The 18,554-nt window shown below is 37.3% G+C and overlaps 2 protein-coding genes across 2 annotated transcripts; one reads left to right on the top strand and one right to left on the bottom strand.

The window, feature by feature from the left end:
* Positions 1-7,868: 7,868 nt before the first annotated feature.
* Positions 7,869-15,322, top strand: LOC118273851 (calphotin-like). The gene is made up of 2 exons (XM_035591021.2): positions 7,869-8,503; positions 14,104-15,322. The coding sequence occupies exons 1-2, from the start codon at positions 7,952-7,954 to the stop codon at positions 15,229-15,231; spliced, it is 1,680 nt and encodes a 559-aa protein (XP_035446914.2). The 5' UTR covers positions 7,869-7,951; the 3' UTR covers positions 15,232-15,322.
* Positions 15,323-17,332: 2,010 nt separating this feature from the next.
* LOC118273854 (cuticle protein 16.5-like) lies at positions 17,333-18,353 on the bottom strand. Its single transcript, XM_035591023.2, has one exon. The coding sequence runs from the start codon at positions 18,222-18,224 to the stop codon at positions 17,424-17,426; it is 801 nt and encodes a 266-aa protein (XP_035446916.2). The 5' UTR covers positions 18,225-18,353; the 3' UTR covers positions 17,333-17,423.
* Positions 18,354-18,554: the final 201 nt, after the last annotated feature.

The raw sequence follows: 18,554 nt of genomic DNA, 5'->3' as shown, positions 1-18,554 counted from the left end.
AGGTTAAGCCTCACTGTCGAATTGGGAAAATCCTATCATGGAAGTGTAGGAAGATTTTTATAATAAATAAATCTCCAAGCCGCTAAACGTGTCCTCTTAACAGAGGATCTTTATTCTGATGATCTCTGGGACGCGCCAGACTTCAGTGTTCCGATGTTTTCATGGTTGTATCTACTGTAGATCCTGGCTCACAGGAGTTGCAGCGGCATGGGAGGTTGTAGCGGGCTTGTCCCAAAAAAGAGGATCTTTATTCAATAGTACGTATTCTTGTTAACGTTGACACTGATGATTCATATCAATAGTATGACTGTAACTGCAACCAGTTTTACTAGTCTCAGTTTACAAATAAAACCAATAAAAAAACTAAACACTGAATGAAAGATTCTAGACATTTTTTATGACTCGTTACCTCGTGCTAATTATAAACAGGATTTGATTTTTTCAACATTGCGCATTTGTGCACCAATGGCTTGCACAAGACGGGCTTTCCAGCGCTGAACGAGCCGGACCTGCGCCGGCGCAATGCACGCTGACGCTACTAAACATTTGCGCAAGAGTTCGGTGAACCATTTCTATGACTCGAATGCTCTACTGAATGAACTTGCGTATGTTTTGTTGCCAAATAATATGTATTCGTTGGTACTTAAGCTGTTTGGGATGCTGAAGTGTATCGTGATATGTCATCTGCATTCGAAAGTAGACCGATGTGTTGACGGTACCAAGACTTGACATTTAATTTTGTTCCTTGTAATGTTACTTCATATTATTGTATTGCGTTTTGTCAATATGAGGTCTTTTATTGGTGTGTTATGTTTTGGAGTGAGATGTAATCGGAATTTTATCCGTAAAACACATTGTAAACAAAAACGAATTTCAAATTTTATTCTCAAAAAACGGTTACATAAATAAATTATAATATTTCTATGAAATGATAATATTATAATAATCATTTACATATTTCGCTTCAATGGAACATTTCAAGGTTAACTGTCGAGTTAAATATTTTTGTTACTTTTTTCCTTTTGGTCGATTGTTTGAATCAATCATAAATGATGTAAGAGCGTTTGTCCTTGACACGATACATATGAGGACAAGAAGAGCGATCGTCTGAAGGATTATGAAATGAGGTAGCTATGACTCAGTGGCGTTATGTAAGTGTCTATGTGTTTTTGTTTGTGTGTGAGAAATGAGCAGAAGCAATATGGTGTGGTTTGGCAGTTTGTGCCCACGAATTGGTTGACAAAACTTTAAAGTTAGTTTACGGGTAGTTTTAGACAATATCATTTTGACACAGATTATAATCATATAATATACCGTTATAAATAAAACACAATTTAAAGTAATACCCATGTTCACCATACCATGTTCAACTCACTAGTTGCAATATGAGTTCCAGTCCATGGACGTCTTTTTCTAATGATAACTCTAAGACCCGTGACGTTACTTTTTAGCACATACAAAAAATGAGCTAGCTTCCACTCCTATACTTTGATTCGTGACGACTTAATAAAATAATAGGTGTCTAATATTTTTTCATTACCTAACTAAGTTTTATACCAACAATTTAAGTATTTACTAAACACGTAACTAACTGACACAGTTAGACACCAATTAAATATGTTTTACGATTTAGTGCAACGAATTGATCAAAATTTGGAATAATATTACGTAAGACTTGTTTCTTGTTAAATGGTAAACATTAAATTTCAACTTTGTTTACGTGTCGATAAAGGTAAAATTGTTAAAAATGAATATATTTGTAACTAGCAATTACTGTTTGATTTGTTAGCTGGCATATCAGGTACATGTATTCGTATTGGACTGAGGTCAGTAGCTTCGAAATTGTTTGTCTAATTCTTAATATATTATGATGTTATATAAAAGAGGAAGCATCTCCGGTTTGTATGTGTTTTATCAATCACATGAATTACAAACATTTAATTTATAATCGTCAATGAATAAAAATATATTCCTATTAAAGCATCCTATACAGAGAATATAACATGTTTAAAAAATATATTCATGATGAAAAACCTTTGTATTTACGCTAGTATCTATATAATAATAATACCCATATAAAGGAGAGGGCTATATATGAATATAATTAATCACACAATGACTCATTCATTTCACGCAATCGCATTTAAATATGAATGAACGAAGAAAGAAATGCTGCTAGCTCTCGTAATGACGTATGTCGTATGTACTTGTACATACATAAAATAAAAAAGTATATCGAAAACGAGTATGTACTCGTACCAATCAATCACAGAGCTTGTAAACAAATCACTCAGTTGCCTAAGAGGACAATGACCTTACGACGTCATAATTTTACTTATACAAACTTATTAGTACAGCTGCAAGTGGCGCTGTTGTCGTTTTCAATCCGCTCCATTTCTTCGAATGTCTTATTAGTTCCTAATTTATCCACTTGCAAAGATAAGTTGGTTTACGATGCGGCATCACAGGAAAAGCTTTTCACTGAGAAAGTCACTCTTATTACTTTGAAAATAAGGATGTTTTTGAGGTGTTTGTTCATTAGTCAAGTTATGTTTACAACAGTCCTAAAGTACAAGATGTTTACATTTTTTGCCGCATCTCCGGAGTAATTGGCTTACTGTTACGTAAGAGAGATCAATGACTTTGTGTTTTGGTTGTTGCGTCTTCCTCTAGGTACTTGTTATTTGCGTCTCAGAATTCTTTTTTTTGATCTTATCTGTGTCTCGAGGCGGTATTTGCGAGAAAGACGATTATGATTGTAATTAAGAAACTTCACCAACATCTTTAAAATGTTTAGTGTCCATATTTTATGTAGTACGAATTTTCATGCTTCACAGGTAGTGCATTTATTTCTTTATACAAACTTTCTTGCATATTATGCTAGTAACACTTTTGCAACGTTTATAAGTTACACATAAAATTTATTGATAAAAAACTGGGTCGCCAGTATTACACTTGCAATGAAAACTTCCTTTATAGACTCTGATTACATATTAAAACGAAAACATCTAGTTATTACGAGGTTTACTTGAAAACTGCATTCTAATACATACATGGTTTTCCCGAGCTATTATTTTAAGTAGCCAATCAAGTTAGACAGTTTATTATCATGAAATATTCAAAGTTTTTCGTACATTACTGGGAACTCGATTTGTAAGACACGGGTTTTCCGAATTGCGCTTCGGTATTGCAACGTGCCTCGCACAAGGCCAAGACAGTTTTATTACGACGAACAGAGCGTCAATAGAGTCGCTATATTCAATTAATTTTTTGGATATAAACATTACCATTTAACGTGGCAATGCGGCCAGTCTTCTCGGAATTTGGGGAACGTTCCCCAGTGACAGTGATGCGGACGAGTACTTCGACGGCTAAAGGAGAGATTTTTCTTAAATTATTTTTTTATTTAGGCTGATCATGTTTTTGTCATAGTTCTTATTATTATTTAGTCTAAACTACGTATGTTATGTTATAATATTAAAATACCAGAATATCTTTGTATAAAAAACAAATTGAATCATATCTATCGTGTAATCGTAATTCGTTTTTAACTATGTAATGTACGTATAGGTTATCACATAATGTTGAACAATGCAGTTGTTATATAACACTTTATAATACCAACTGCATGCGCTGAATTGATTGTGTAATTTATTAAGCAATAGTTGTTCCTTAAGCTGCTATGTCACTCACGCTTTTGTTGTAACCCAAATGACATACAGCACGAACATTATTGTAACTAGAGGTCTAATAGGTATCAGTAGTCCGTTTGGGTCAAAGAGTGTACTAAAGTCTGTAACAATATTACACAACCTTGTATGTTTTTTTTTATGTACTATAAATGTATTTAATAAAGTACAGCGTCTTGTACTTTTTAATTATAACTCTTTAAAATTGTGTACATACTTATTTTATTTAAGACACTGTTGAAAAACTAAACAATTTAGTCCTATTTTTTAAATTGAATCTGAAATATTCATAATATGTTTTAAAATGTTTAAGTTTTTTTTTCATTGAACATAATTTCAATAGCTTGAAAAGAACAATAAAATAAAGTATAATTGTAACACGGCTCTAAGATATCTCTGTGCAAATTAAATCGATGACCCAGATTGCGATTGCGCCTGTGGCCACGTAATACTGGGCTTCCCTAAGGTTCCCTCAAGGACTCCCATTCAACTGCACGCACCTGGTCACCGGCGGGTTTTTTGAGGTTTGATTGAGGATACTAATTAATAATTGCATATTTGATAGACAATCGTTAAGCTTTGAATAAGTGTTTGTAATAAATTAAAATATTTATGGACTGTTTTGGCTGTTGCTCACATTTATACACGACTGTATTTAATATTTTTTGCATACGACTAACGTGTCTCTTTTTCTCAAATGGTCATGCATAACTGTAACAATCAGTGTTTGCACGTTAACCAGTTATATTATAAGTCCCAATATTATGAAAATAGACCACTCTTTTCTTTTTGGATACAGCTCCAGAAAGGAATCCCTAATCTACATTACTTAGTAAAAAAATATGTTAGCATATTAAATTAGAGCACACGGTTTCCAACAAAGTATTTGGTGTCAAAATAAATAGATTTTATGCTTCCTGCTATGAGGTTTGGATCTTTTATCTCATTATCGATATTTCAGTTAAAAGTAAGATTAAACTAGTACGACACAATTGTAACATTTATAATTATATAACGCTCATTAGAGAAAATGCCAATCTAATAGGTCGACTGGTTTATTTATTAGTATTGTTTTTATACCAATTACAACCCGCATTGACCAAGCGTGGTGATTAATGCTCAAACCTTCTTCATGGGAGAAGAGGTCTTTGGTCAGCAGTAGCCACTAATAAGCTGTTGTGTGTGATGTTATGTGTATACTAATTAGAATAACTTATACGAAATAAAGGAATTACAAAGCTAGAAGAAGAAAAGCACAAAAATTAGATCACAATAAAATAGGTATAACAAAAACAACTATACGCAATAACATAAAGTTGCAAGTGTAGTTAAATTAAACCAAATATAAGATGAAAATTAGTTGCAGTACCCTTAGTACGAATTAGCGTTCGGCGCTCTGATTGGCCGCCTCGAATAAACCAACCAATCAGAGTGCCAAACACACTCTTGTTTCGATTACTTTAAAAGTTACGCAAACTCATACTGAGGGTACTGATAACTGTTACATAAATATCTACGACAGTCGTTATTCAACCGCAAAACTAAATGAGAAAAGAATTATTTAAAAAGATGATATTAATAAAATTTATTTTGATCAATATTTTAATGTAAAAGCTATGTTATTCAATCCTCTTGCATACATAATGATGACGTCATGTTAAGCTTTTCAGAGAGAGAGTTTGTCATATCTTTACACAATGCCTTAAATATGGCGTCTGATGTGTTGATTAAAATATCTTTAGCATTCTCTGTGTTATTCCCACGATAATTCAGATTACATAGCGATAAATTACTATTATGGTAAAATGTACATGTTTTCTCAAAGAAAATGTGCGAAACAATTGAAGTTATAGCGCTATTAGAATATTTGTTTTAATTTTAGAAAACGCTTCTGTTATGGTGGTTGATTCCTGTCGATTCAAGCGTGACTGACGAGCAAGTCTCGGTTTTGATACCTGGGTTTGGCAAAGATATTTTTTTTTTCGGTTTTCCATAAACGTCCACTATAACAGGAGTTTGGCATTGTGTATATCAAATTGACATTGTGTAAATCTTATCCCACAATACATTGGCATTTTTGAAAAAGCATGCCATTATGTTTTTATTTTTGTGTAGCTTAAACACTTAAATACCGTACAGCGCCATCTATACTGAACATATAGAGTCGTGAAGCGAACAGTGCTACGGCCGAGCGAAGGTTGTACGTGCGGCAAGTTAAATGTAACTTGAATATCTATGAGACACATTCACTTTGGTCGAAGTCACGATCTGTTTAGTTCGTGCTGTTTACAGTAGATGTCACTGTTTAAAACATATTGTCTTAAAAATCATTTAAAATTAATATTTAGTAAAAACAGTACGGTAGTAAAGTAAATAAATCTGTTATAAACTGGGAGAAGGGATTCGTTTGCCTGCTATTAAAAGGGTTATTGAGGTGTTTACTGTTTATGAAATTCGCAGTAGGAGCATAGAATTTGGAATGGCGCCCGATGCTTGTCCTTTATTACACAAGACTCACATAACATATCACAGGTAAAAATTACATAGTGTGGATTAAAAAGGGAGAATACCGAAAACAAATTGAAGTCACCATATGATTAAAAATAACACACGTGATTTTTTATACAATAGAGAACAAGTAACTGGTAAACATTAAATATTTTATCGTAATACATAGTACGAGGAAACTTTGAACATAAAGTGCTTTGACTTACATGAAAAGATAAAGTCCACACTGTAATGTCCTTCATTGTTACATCGAATTGAACCTTTTCCGTGGTCAGTTCTTCGAAATAGGAATATAGGCGTATAAGGATTTTTTTTACCGTGTCGTTGACTGCCTTATTGGTCGAGTGACAGCAATTTATTTAGGCTACCAATCAAGAGGTGTTTGGTTCTATATTCAGGGTGAGCTAAGTATTATTGGAGTATTATTTAATTTTTGAAAATATCAATGGAGGCTGGAATCCCGTCCAATGTATGACTAATATAGGATCGTCCAATAATATAATGGGATTTAGGTTTGGTCAGATGGTGCTAGACTTGCCAGAGATTTGTGTTTTGCTCTCAAAAATATATATTTAACGGTATAATTTTGTGTGGGAGAGCCATGCTTCGACACGAATGGGCCGGCTCGACCAGAGTAATATCACGACCTCACAGAAAACCGACGTGAACAACAGCTGCGTTGTGTTTCGTTACGTGGGGTTACCGGAGGCTCAAATACCCCTCTTTCCAATCTTCCCAATCCCCGGTTCCCCAACAACCCTTAAATTCCTAAGCCGCCAAAGGCAACGCGTGTGCGGCGGTGATTGCTTACCATCAGGTGAAACGCGTGCTCGTTTACCGGCTTATTTAAAAAAAAACATTATTCATGTTTACTGCACATTTCAGGTTGTCAGGTGTATATTTAATGAATATTTCTAATAATGCAAAAACTGAAACTGCATTCGCTTCAGTATAACCAGACGAGGTCGTCTTCGGTTTCAGTTAAAATAAACTTTATTTTGTTAGAATTTTTTGTCCGTTTTAACTTTCATTATGTAAGGAGATATGGGGCAAATGTGAGCGCAATATTTCAAGGTTCTTCACACGCTTAGATTATATAGATGGGACTTATCTGTCAGTTTGTACGTTTTTACAATATTTTTTATAAACATCACAAATTGAATGCGTAAAATATTCATGAATTAGTTCCACTATTCCATTAGTCAATTACAACCATTTTAAATATGTGAACAGAAGTAGATTAATTTTTTATTGCTTACGGTCATAAATAAAGTAAATTCCTTATTTATTTTATTTGCATAAAGCCTAATTAATATTGAGAACTAGAACTACGTGTTTGTGTACCATTGTATCATTCAATCACTACGTCCAACTGCCAATAGCTCGCTAATTGCGGATACAAAGCGGATATTGGTTGCCCTTGAAGTAATAAATATTTCTAGATCAACAACGTGTTTGTAATGATGTTTTTGCGATTATCGAATATATCCTCATTAAATGTCAATATCGCACTCGAGCCTACACTAGGCGTAACTGTATCAATTGCGACCTTTTGAAGTAGCAACTGATTTAGGCGACAACCGACAAGGACAGTGAGTTTTATATTCCTAGACGCCCAAATAGCAAACTATGCTCATACGTAGATTATAATCATACGTATAAATAGCGGGACGATTTTTAGTTTGTCATCAGTCTACCGACATCGGTACGAAGTGATCGTCCTCATTCGGATCCCGACACAGACCTCGTTCACGATGAGATCGTTGGTGGTGTTGTTCGCTCTTGTAGCTGTTGCCGTGGCCGCTCCCAGCGCGGAGAAGAGATCAGTGGAGCACGTGGTGGCGTACTCCGTGCCCGCTGCGGTGTCGTACTCCGTGCCCGCTGCGGTGTCGCACCAGTCTCGGGTGGACGTGCGCACGTCCCCTGCCGTGGTGGCCCCAGTGGAGGTTGCTGCTGTCGCCGCTGAGCCCGTGGTTGCTGCACGCACTGTGGTCGCTCCTGCCGTGTACACTGGCGCCTCAGCTGTGTCCCACCAGTCCCGTGTTGACGTGCACCATTCACCAGCTGTCGTCACCAGCTACGCCGCGCCAGTGGTCGCTGAGCAAGTCGTCGCCCCCGCTGTTGTGGAAGCTCGCTCCGTGTACGCTCCCGTAGCTACCGTGTACTCTGGCGCGTCCGCTGTGTCCCACCAGTCCCGTGTGGACGTTAAGTCCTCCCCAGCTGTAGTGACCCAGCACGTAGTGCCCGCTGCCGCTGTAGTCGAAGCTCGCTCCGTCTACGCTCCTTCTGTGTACGCTTCTTACTGGTAAACGACAAGAGTGATAGGATCCAATGACATTGATAGGTAATAAGTTTTGTAAAGTCAATTGAAACGTATGTATTTTTGTGAATAAAATAATTTATATTTTTATACATTTACGTGTTTTTGTTACCTTATTGCACACGGATATTATTTGTTTGAAACTGATCTCAATAACACATGTGCGTGAAAACTTCGCCTACACTGTAACTACACATGCAAGTTCCTGTTTAGATACAAATTATATGCAAATTATTAAAACATACATAAATTATTCTGGTAATGGTTACCGTGTAATGCATATGGTATGTATGTTTCTTTATCTACCACAAAAACACTTTTATTTGAAATAAATCGGGAATTCTATCAACAACACAAAAGTATACTCCCTTTACATTGAACGGTAACTAAATTGGTGGATTTTATTTGTTACTGCTTTTGTTATACACAAATGGAATACAATACAATATTGAGTTTACTTCTGAAATCAATGTTTCGTGCGACAAAAATAATTTTATTTTGGTGATATTTCCGAGACACAGGTATCCATGTTGTTATAAGTATACAAAAAAATGTGGCAGTAACGAATTCAGAAAACTGTATTTTCTATTCTTCGCTGTATTTTCTATTCTTCAAGAAGGGAGAGATACTACATGTAATAGTTGTTTGATTTATTTATTTGTAAAAAAATATATAGAAATAGTAGTTAATCGTAAAACCCCTACAACACATAACATAGGAAAGAAAACCATAAAGTTTGTTTATTGTTTTTGTTTACTAATCATATCTTCAGGAAATGTTTGTATGAGGCCTTTACGCATGTATAAGTAGGTATTATATTATTATGTTATGTTACATTATGTATGTTTGTATGTGTACACTACATGTACTGCGGATGCTAGGAAGTTGATGTTTGTTTGTAGGCGGCCACTATATGTGGCTTATGGTATAATACAACAAACACATAAGTAAGAGAATGTTTGCTACTGAGATAACATATACGTCAGTTAGTTGGTGTCTTTGTATGTTTAATAGCTTGTAATCAATTTCAAGACTTTTGCTTTTGTAACTGAGTCGAAATATTCAATTTTACTTATCCTGATCCGGAAATCGAACTCTTACAACTGCTTAGCAGTCGCACTTACGACGACATAGGAAAAGTTTATAATGTGGGACATCTTTTTGAGATTTATAAAACCGTGTATCCAAATCCAGCATACATCGTTTAGGACTTAACGCAAGATTTTAAATATGGTATTTAATTATTTATTTAGTGTTACCAACATAAACACATAAATATTGCACATTGAAAATAACAGTTACATACAAAGTAGCTTAGGCGTATCTGTATTTACAAATATAGGTAACCACAACATGCATAATTATTATAATTTATTTTATATTTGCATTTCGTGGGTCTAGCTATATATGTAGATCTATCCCTAAAAAGCCAGATGGGGTCCAGTAGTGCTGATGCCTAATCCGGAGTTGCGGACTACCTAGCGGGCTTACCGGGTCTCTGACTTAAAAAAAAACTCACAAAGCATTTTAAAAGACCATTGACCTATCATTGATATGTGTTGTCACTAAATTCCAGTAATACTATGTGTCCTAAAAAACTTTACGATACAATTTTATATAATATAGTACCGTACTTATTTATACGGGTAGATAACCGTATCAAACAATATCTACGTTAGACAATATCATTGTGTCTGAACATTTTCAGTCCGCGGCTCATGAAGTCATGACCTCTTGGCATTTTAATGAAAATGTCACATGTATGTAAAATGAACTCTGTATCACTTGTGTAACTTTACATTCATAATTTTTCTCATCTTATATACACGTAATACCACAGTACAGTGTACAGCCACTTTTCACAATTTGTGTTATAATTCCCATGTAAATAGGAGGTGCGCCTATTGCTATACACTGGGTACAATTCCAGATTCAGTGTTATTACTGAACAAATTTCCAAAAAAAAAACGAAAAAAATACAAGTAATACTAAGCCCGGATCAGGAATCGAACCCGACACTTCTTGCCCGGCAGTCGCTCTTGTGATCACTCGACATAATTTTTCATATACTTAGAAGATAAACGTTTAAACGTTAACAAATTTTGAAAAACTTGAAAAGAGTATTTATTTTTCTCTGGTTCTATTAGTACCATCAATAGGGATAATGACTTGGTATGAAAAATAAAAATCTAATTAATCAAGTAGGTAATAATTTTTTATTTTTAATTTTTTCATATAAGATACTAAGAATAAACTAATCAAAGTTTAGAAGTGAGATCAAATTCGATATATCTTCGAAAGTATTTGTTTCCGTAAGAAAAAATACGTGTCTAATATTCAAATTATCTACAAAACGGACATTAAAATAAAAATTAGTCCATCTACCCGATTAATCAAAGGAGTGTGTGTAGCCTGCATCTTACGTTATTAAATCAGAGTTCAAAATTGTCAATTGAATGTTATGTTATTTAATCACAACAATATACATAACACAGACAAGCGCTGCTTCGGTATTTCCAAAGGTTAGCGTAAAGAAAATGTATGCATCAACCTTTGCTTTCTTTGTGTATATGTACCTGGAAACTGCTTTGCTCTTTTCAATGACATTATATGTATTTATTTTTTAATACAGCATCATAGAATCTTTAATTTATGTTGAAAGGTGAGGTAGAGGCACATAATATTTACTAATAATGATCAACAACAATTTAAGTAAGCAATTTTGTCTTTTATGAGTAACAAGTAATTAGTATATTAGTAACGAGTTTATTTACTCCGCGTAGAAGCAGAATTTCTAATTATAGGATGTCTAGTCGTAAATTAGATAAAAGTTATTACTATATGTATACCTAGACAATTTATTGAATATCAGTCTTTAAAGTATATGCATGTGTATGTATTACTCATATAATTTTATGTCTTATAGCTTTTGCCCGCGACTTCGTTCGCGTGGAATAGTGACTTCCGGCAAAGGTTTGGTTTCGTAACCAAATAGTTCCCGATCTCGCGGGATCTCTTCAAAAATGAATGTGGAAAATTCCAGGGAACATTCAAAAATCAACATAATGAGTCTCTATCGTTTAATTTAATAGAGTGTATACTCACTTAGGGCATTGAAAAAATACGTTATAAAAACACGACTTAAACTAACTTAAAACTAAAGAAAGCTACGAATTACGAATTTATAACAATTAAAAAAGAAACTACATTACAACCTATCCTCGCTATGCTATAATAACCAAGCTTAAACTAAATAATTTAAAAGAAACGACTTAAATCTAATCAATTAAAAAAAAATTAGACTTACAATTTTATTATAAAACTAACTACAGTAACTACTAATAATCGATATCAAACTAAACCTACGTTAAATAGTTTAACCATAAAAGACCAGGAAAACCCAACAAATAAACTTATTAATTGACATGTACAACGAAACCAATTTAGAATATACGAAACAGCAGGACCACTACAGACAAATAATCATACGATATAATAAATTTTTTACGATAGTACCGAAGCGCTGGCCGATACCCAACCAAATGAATGTAACTCCAGAATTGCACGATAGCGCGATCTATTTCGATCCCGGTCTATCGAGGATAAAGACAACTTGGATTATTTATTTATACTCCGTTCGGGCATTTTCTTTGTACTAAAAGTTTAATTATATTGATATTATTTTTTTCAGACCTTTTTACTATTTATTTATTTTTTCGAAAAAATTAAAACAATAACATGAACCGAAGTCGTGTAACGATCGACATTAGAATTATCGTAACGGGTGAGCTCCGTTAGAGCATTTTCTTTGTACTAAATGTCTTATTATATTGATAAGTTATTTTTTTCATACCTTTTTACTATTTAACTTTTTTCGATAAATTAAAACAATAACATGAACCGAAGTCGTGCAACGATCGACATAGAATTATTTATAAATAATTTATTTCTTATTTTTATTTTTTGATTTTTGAAATAAAAAATATATCTATGTCCTTTCTCAAGGTTCTAAACTATATCTGTACCAAATTTCAACCAAATCCGTCATTAGTTGCGGAATTAATGATATCTTGCATAGAATGTTCTACGTGATTCTTTAATTTAACATAACTTTTTTCCTGATTTATGAACCGAGACATGCAACAAACACTAAATGTAAATTTAAGCATCCCACAATATATTCGTGAAAACCGCATCCAACTCGGATCAGCCGTTTCTGAGATTAGCGCGCACAGACGAACAGACAAATTTGACAAACAGACAAACAGACAAAGCAGACAAACAGACAAACAGACAAACAGACGAAACGGAGTTAATTACATTTTGCTGGGTTCGACATCGACATAACAATAACCCCTGCTAAGTTTTTTATTTTGTATTTTCAATGTACAGACAGCACTTTTCTACGATTTTATTATATGTATAGATATATTACTAGCGGACCCGACAGACGTTGTCCTGTCAAAATTAAAAATTAATTAAAAAAACATTGTCCAGCGGACAAAATTGTGAATCTAAACCATTCTCAGATCCCCTTGAATACACACAAAAAATTTCATCAAAATCGGTCCAGTCGTTTAAGAGAAGTTCAGTGACATACACACTTACAGAAGAATTATATATATAAAGATAATTAGTTTTCTAAGTTGTTTTTATACAGCACTCCAGTTCTTAATAAGCATTTTATAGTTTGTAATTTATTGCATCGTACCGTGTGTGCGAAATTTGTATTAATTAGCTTCAGAATTGACGATAGCGAACAAATTGTATTCCGGTCGTGATCTGAATAAAATTGAAACAAGCATCGCGTGTGAATATTTCTAATTATACCCTCACACTTGTTTCGTAGTTTGTTTTTCATTTGCATAACCATATAACTAAGTTTGTGTTTTTATTTTTTAGTAAATAATTATGTCCAAACAAAATTAGACTTATGAAATATGAAATTAAGATCTAATTTAGCCCACTTTGAAGTTAAAGTTAACTCGTGAAATGCGATGAGCTAAGACTAAGGGGCTTTTGCCCAGCAGTGGACGTCTTCCGACTGTTGATAATGATGATGATGTGTAAGTTGCATGCTCTGGAGTTTAACTGGTCGATAAGCAAGTCGGCTCAAGTTTGATATAAGAGTCTCTAACTGTTCCTAAACGTTAGAAAAACATACTTAGACTTAAATATAAACAATAGTAGGTTAGTATTGCAGGGCGTGACATAGATCCACGATTTCGGATTAGGTACTGAGCTCAGTGAAAGACAATACAATATAATTATTATGTAACGCTGTTATCACACCGGTAGCTTGTTGTGAAATATGAACCCTTCCGATAATTATGTAAATACAATAACTAATATCTTGTATCCGTATGACGTCTACGATTTTTGTTTTATCCATAACCCAAGAGCACACAGGCGGCTGCCGTGTCGGAAGTGTAATTAAGTACTACGCAAAAGCTGCCTTATTGCAAGGCTGATTACTTTCATAATGACACTTGACATTGCTATCCATACCTAATGTACTTTAAGATCTGAGAAATTATGAACTGTGTATGTACCCAGCCTATAATTTGACCGCTCGGACTATAAAAGAGTCCAATAGTAAGTGAAAAGTATCAGTCAGCCGTTACACGGTTTGAAGTGATCTTGTGTATCGTCGAATCTCACAACACAGACCACGTTAAAATGAATACGCTGGTGGTGTTCTTTGCTCTATGTGCGGTAGCATGCGGCTCCGTGGTGCCTCTGGCACAGCCCGTGCACCACTCCGCGGTCGTGCTGGACCCGCACGGTCGCCCGCTCGACACCGCCGAGGTGATCAACGCCCGCGCCCTCCACCTGCAAGCTAAGGCCCTGGATGGACACTACGCTCCCCTCGCGCACGCTGCCGTCGTGCCCGTCGCCCACTCCGTGGTAGCCGCCCCCGCTGTGGTCGCCGCTCCCGCCGCCGTGTCCCACCAGTCCCGTGTGGATGTACACAGCAGCCCCGCCATCGTCAGCCACGCCATTGCTGCTCCAGTGTTGGCCCACAGCGTCTACTCCGCTCCCCTGCTGGCCCACTCCGCTCTCGGCTACGCCGGTCACGGACACTACCTGAAGAAGCGCTCCCTGGGACACCTCGCCTACGCCGCTCCCGTCGTCGCCCACGTAGCTCCCTCCGCGGTGTCGCACCAGTCCCGCGTGGACGTCGTCTCCAGCCCCGCTGTGGTGTCTCACGCCGTCGCTCCCGTAGTGTCCCACGCCTACGCCGCACCCGTGGTGGCTCACGCTGCCCCCGTTGTCGCCGTAGCCCCCGCTGCCGTGTCCCACCAGTCCCGTGTTGATGTGCGCACCAGCCCCGCTGTTGTGTCTCACGCTGTCGCTCCCCTCGTCGCCGCCGCTCCCGTCTACGCCTCTGCCTACGGCGCTCACGGATACGCTGCGTACGGCACTCACTCTGTGTACGGTGCCCATGCTGGACTCGCCCACCTTTTGAAGAAGCGATCTCTTGCTCACATCGTGGCTCCCGTCGTGCACGCCGTGCCATCTGCTGTGTCCCACCAGTCTCGCGTTGACGTGATCTCCAAGCCCGCTGTGGTATCTACCTACGTTCAAGCCGCCCCCGCTGTATACGCTGCTCCCGCTGCCGTGTACGCCGCACCTGCTGTGTCCCACTTCGCCCCGATCGCCCACTCTGCCATCTGGACTGCTCCCCATCATCTGAGCGCCGCACATTGGTAAAGCAAACTGAGACTCGACGAAAACGAATATAATTTTCGTTTTAATACTTATTTATTAAAATGAATAGACGAATAAAACAATAATAATAATATTTCTTGTCTTTTATTTTCTGCCAAAATTGATTAAAAGTAATTAGGTCATGACAACGAACAACTTTGAGAAATATTTTTCTAAAATTGATTCAAAGTATTTGTGATTCTTTATCACTATGAACATGATTCTTGAATCAATTTGTAATTTGTACGAAAATCTATTTTCATTGTTACCTCGAGGTACTATGAGTATGCGTCACATGAGGCTACCGAACCGCTCTGAATTCACCGCCATGGTAATTAGATTATGGAGGGTATGACGTTGTGGCTTGGTACTTAAGGTCATGTGGGCATGTACGTCATTAATGTATATTGATAATTATATTCAGTATGTTCCAAAGGTGTACTGGGCTATTGTCAAGTGCTTTGTAATTACTGTCTGTTAGATGTATTTAATACTCATATCCAGAGTTTAGGTATACCAATCTTTTAAAATGTACATGAGATAAAATGTCCAAAACGTCATGCGTGCATCTATAACTTTATTTTTGCGAATATTTTTTTTTTATTTCTATATTTCTTTGAAAAAACGTTGCCCCACACTTTTTGTACATAGTTTATGTACGAATACATTGGTACTTAAGGTCATTTTAATTATGGTTAATATTTATTATTTTTTCATTAATTATGCACTATGGCCATGGGTTAGGAAGTCTATTAAGCTTTTCTTTATTAAGGTTGTGAAATATGAGTGACTGAATATTCACATAAATCAATTGAGAAATCCAACAGCAGAGTAAGATCCCATAGATTAAATAGTCGATTTCCGAATGCCATTTGTTTGCTGGTATATTTAGCTTGCTACTGCATATTTTAATGTAAATTGTAGTATTTCGAGATCGTTCTTCCGTCGTCCTCTCAAATGTACCAAACGCAATATAAAATAATTATAGTGAGTTAGTAGCTATGTAGTTAAAGCGACAGTCACAAGGACATGGTAAGAACTTTAACTGTTTGTATCGCAAGGTTAGGATTGGCGAATATATATAATTCAGTACATAAAGTACTCCATTAGACGCATTCCGAGAACCACTATCGCTTAGCTATTGAAGCTTCATTGACAGGAGTTATGGAATGCACTTTTTGGTAACTACTGGAGTATTTAGAAAGGAACGAACTAAATAGGTATGCGATGCGGCATAGTTTTGACTGTTCTCAATTTATCGAACCTCTCTCTCTCTCTCTGGTCGTTCCCTCATGACTGAGAATCGTGATCATCCTGGTATCATTCTGGGTCGTACGAATTGTCTCCTCCTCTATCTACGTATTGTTATATGTAAAGAAACGTGTATATGTAAAGAGCGAGATTACGTTTTAAATATATTATGTATATATGTATGTATGTTTGGAGTGTTTTTAATGGGTAATGTGCGATTACCATAAAAATACCCTAGAAACAGTGCCATTACTAAAGTCAGGAGAAAGAATAAATATCCCGTTTCAAGTTCCAAGTCAGTGTTAGTGACTATGTCAGTTTAAAAACTTATAGAATAAATGTTGTTTGTTCATGTTCATAAACATAATTTTAATTTCGCTAATAGACAGAACATGTCTATCAGGCGAAATTATTTTTTTCGTAAGCAGGTTGCCCAATGAACTGTGTCAGAGTAAGGAATTAAACCGTGCGACAAAAAGCTTTGTTAAAATTACCTTCTCACAGTTATATGCTGCGTGTTAATCTTGTTCGGTGTAATGAAGCCTTCACTTGTTTTAAAATAATTGATCAATTACCTATTATAACCGTGGCGTAATAGAGATTGTTACTAGATGCATCAAACAAAACGGCATTCCTAGATTTCAAAAGATTTAAAAATTTGAAGGTACTTGAAAGCAATTATTATTGTTCAAAATATTATTACTCAATTGAGGGAACTCATTGTAACAATTAAAGACGCAGTTTTATACGAAATTCTTTCATATTTAAATTTGACATTAATATTAAAATTTGATAAAAATGTTTGGTTTTCAGTCCCATCTTGGAGTAAAGTGTGAAATAATAAGTAAACATGTATTGTTTATAATGTTTATTTTATAAATATTTTTTTTATTATTTTTACATCATCTTAGGTGATAATCTTAGGTGTTCGTCAGTTTCGCTGTTTACCAGGCGTGGCCGTGGACAAGGGGAGCAGAGTGGAGGAGTCCATGTGCGTTAGCACCGTACGCAGCGTATCCGTGAGCGCCGTAGGCGGAGGCGTAGACGGGAGCGGCGGCGACGAGGGGAGCGACAGCGTGAGACACAACAGCGGGGCTGGTGCGCACATCAACACGGGACTGGTGGGACACGGCAGCGGGGGCTACGGCGACAACGGGGGCAGCGTGAGCCACCACGGGGGCGGCGTAGGCGTGGGACACTACGGGAGCGACGGCGTGAGACACCACAGCGGGGCTGGAGACGACGTCCACGCGGGACTGGTGCGACACCGCGGAGGGAGCTACGTGGGCGACGACGGGAGCGGCGTAGGCGAGGTGTCCCAGGGAGCGCTTCTTCAGGTAGTGTCCGTGACCGGCGTAGCCGAGAGCGGAGTGGGCCAGCAGGGGAGCGGAGTAGACACCGTGGGCTACTACGGGAGCAGCGACGGCGTGGCTCACGATGGCGGGGCTGGTGCGCACATCCACACGGGACTGGTGGGACACGGCGGCGGGAGCGGCGACCACAGCGGGAGCGGCTACCACGGAGTGGGCAACAGGCACGACGGCAGCGTGCGCGAGGGGAGCGTAGTGTCCATCCAGGGCCTTAGCCTGCAGGTGGAGGGCGCGGGCGTTGATCACCTCGGCGGTGTCGAGCGGGCGGCCGTGCGGGTCCAGCACGACGGCGGGGTGATGAGGAGGCTGCGCCAGCGGCACCAGGGAGCCGCACGCCACGGCGCACACAGCGAATAACACCACCATCGATTTCATTGTGAACGTGGTCTGTGTTTTTTCTGACGAATAGATCACTTCAAACCGCAGACGGTCGACTGATAATTTTGACCAGCGCACTCGTGTATTTATACTGACCGGATATAAGTTAAAGGTAAAGCAATTTCAGACGTAACATATTCGTTGCTACATTGTTTAACTAGCTTTGCATTGACCTCGGAGAATGTGTGGCGGTCAAACGAAATACGTCGGAAGAAGTGTGCGTGTATCTAATCATAAAACAATCAATAAACATGTTAGATATAGCTACTAATGAAATATTATGTCAAGAAAACTAATTTTTCTATACTTAAATTAGGGATATTGTAC

Source organism: Spodoptera frugiperda, chromosome 4 (genome assembly GCF_023101765.2).
Source record: "Spodoptera frugiperda isolate SF20-4 chromosome 4, AGI-APGP_CSIRO_Sfru_2.0, whole genome shotgun sequence".
In the NCBI taxonomy this organism is placed as follows: domain Eukaryota; kingdom Metazoa; phylum Arthropoda; class Insecta; order Lepidoptera; family Noctuidae; genus Spodoptera; species Spodoptera frugiperda.
Note: the sequence above shows the minus strand (reverse complement) of the source record. Positions and strands in the feature narration are given on the sequence as shown.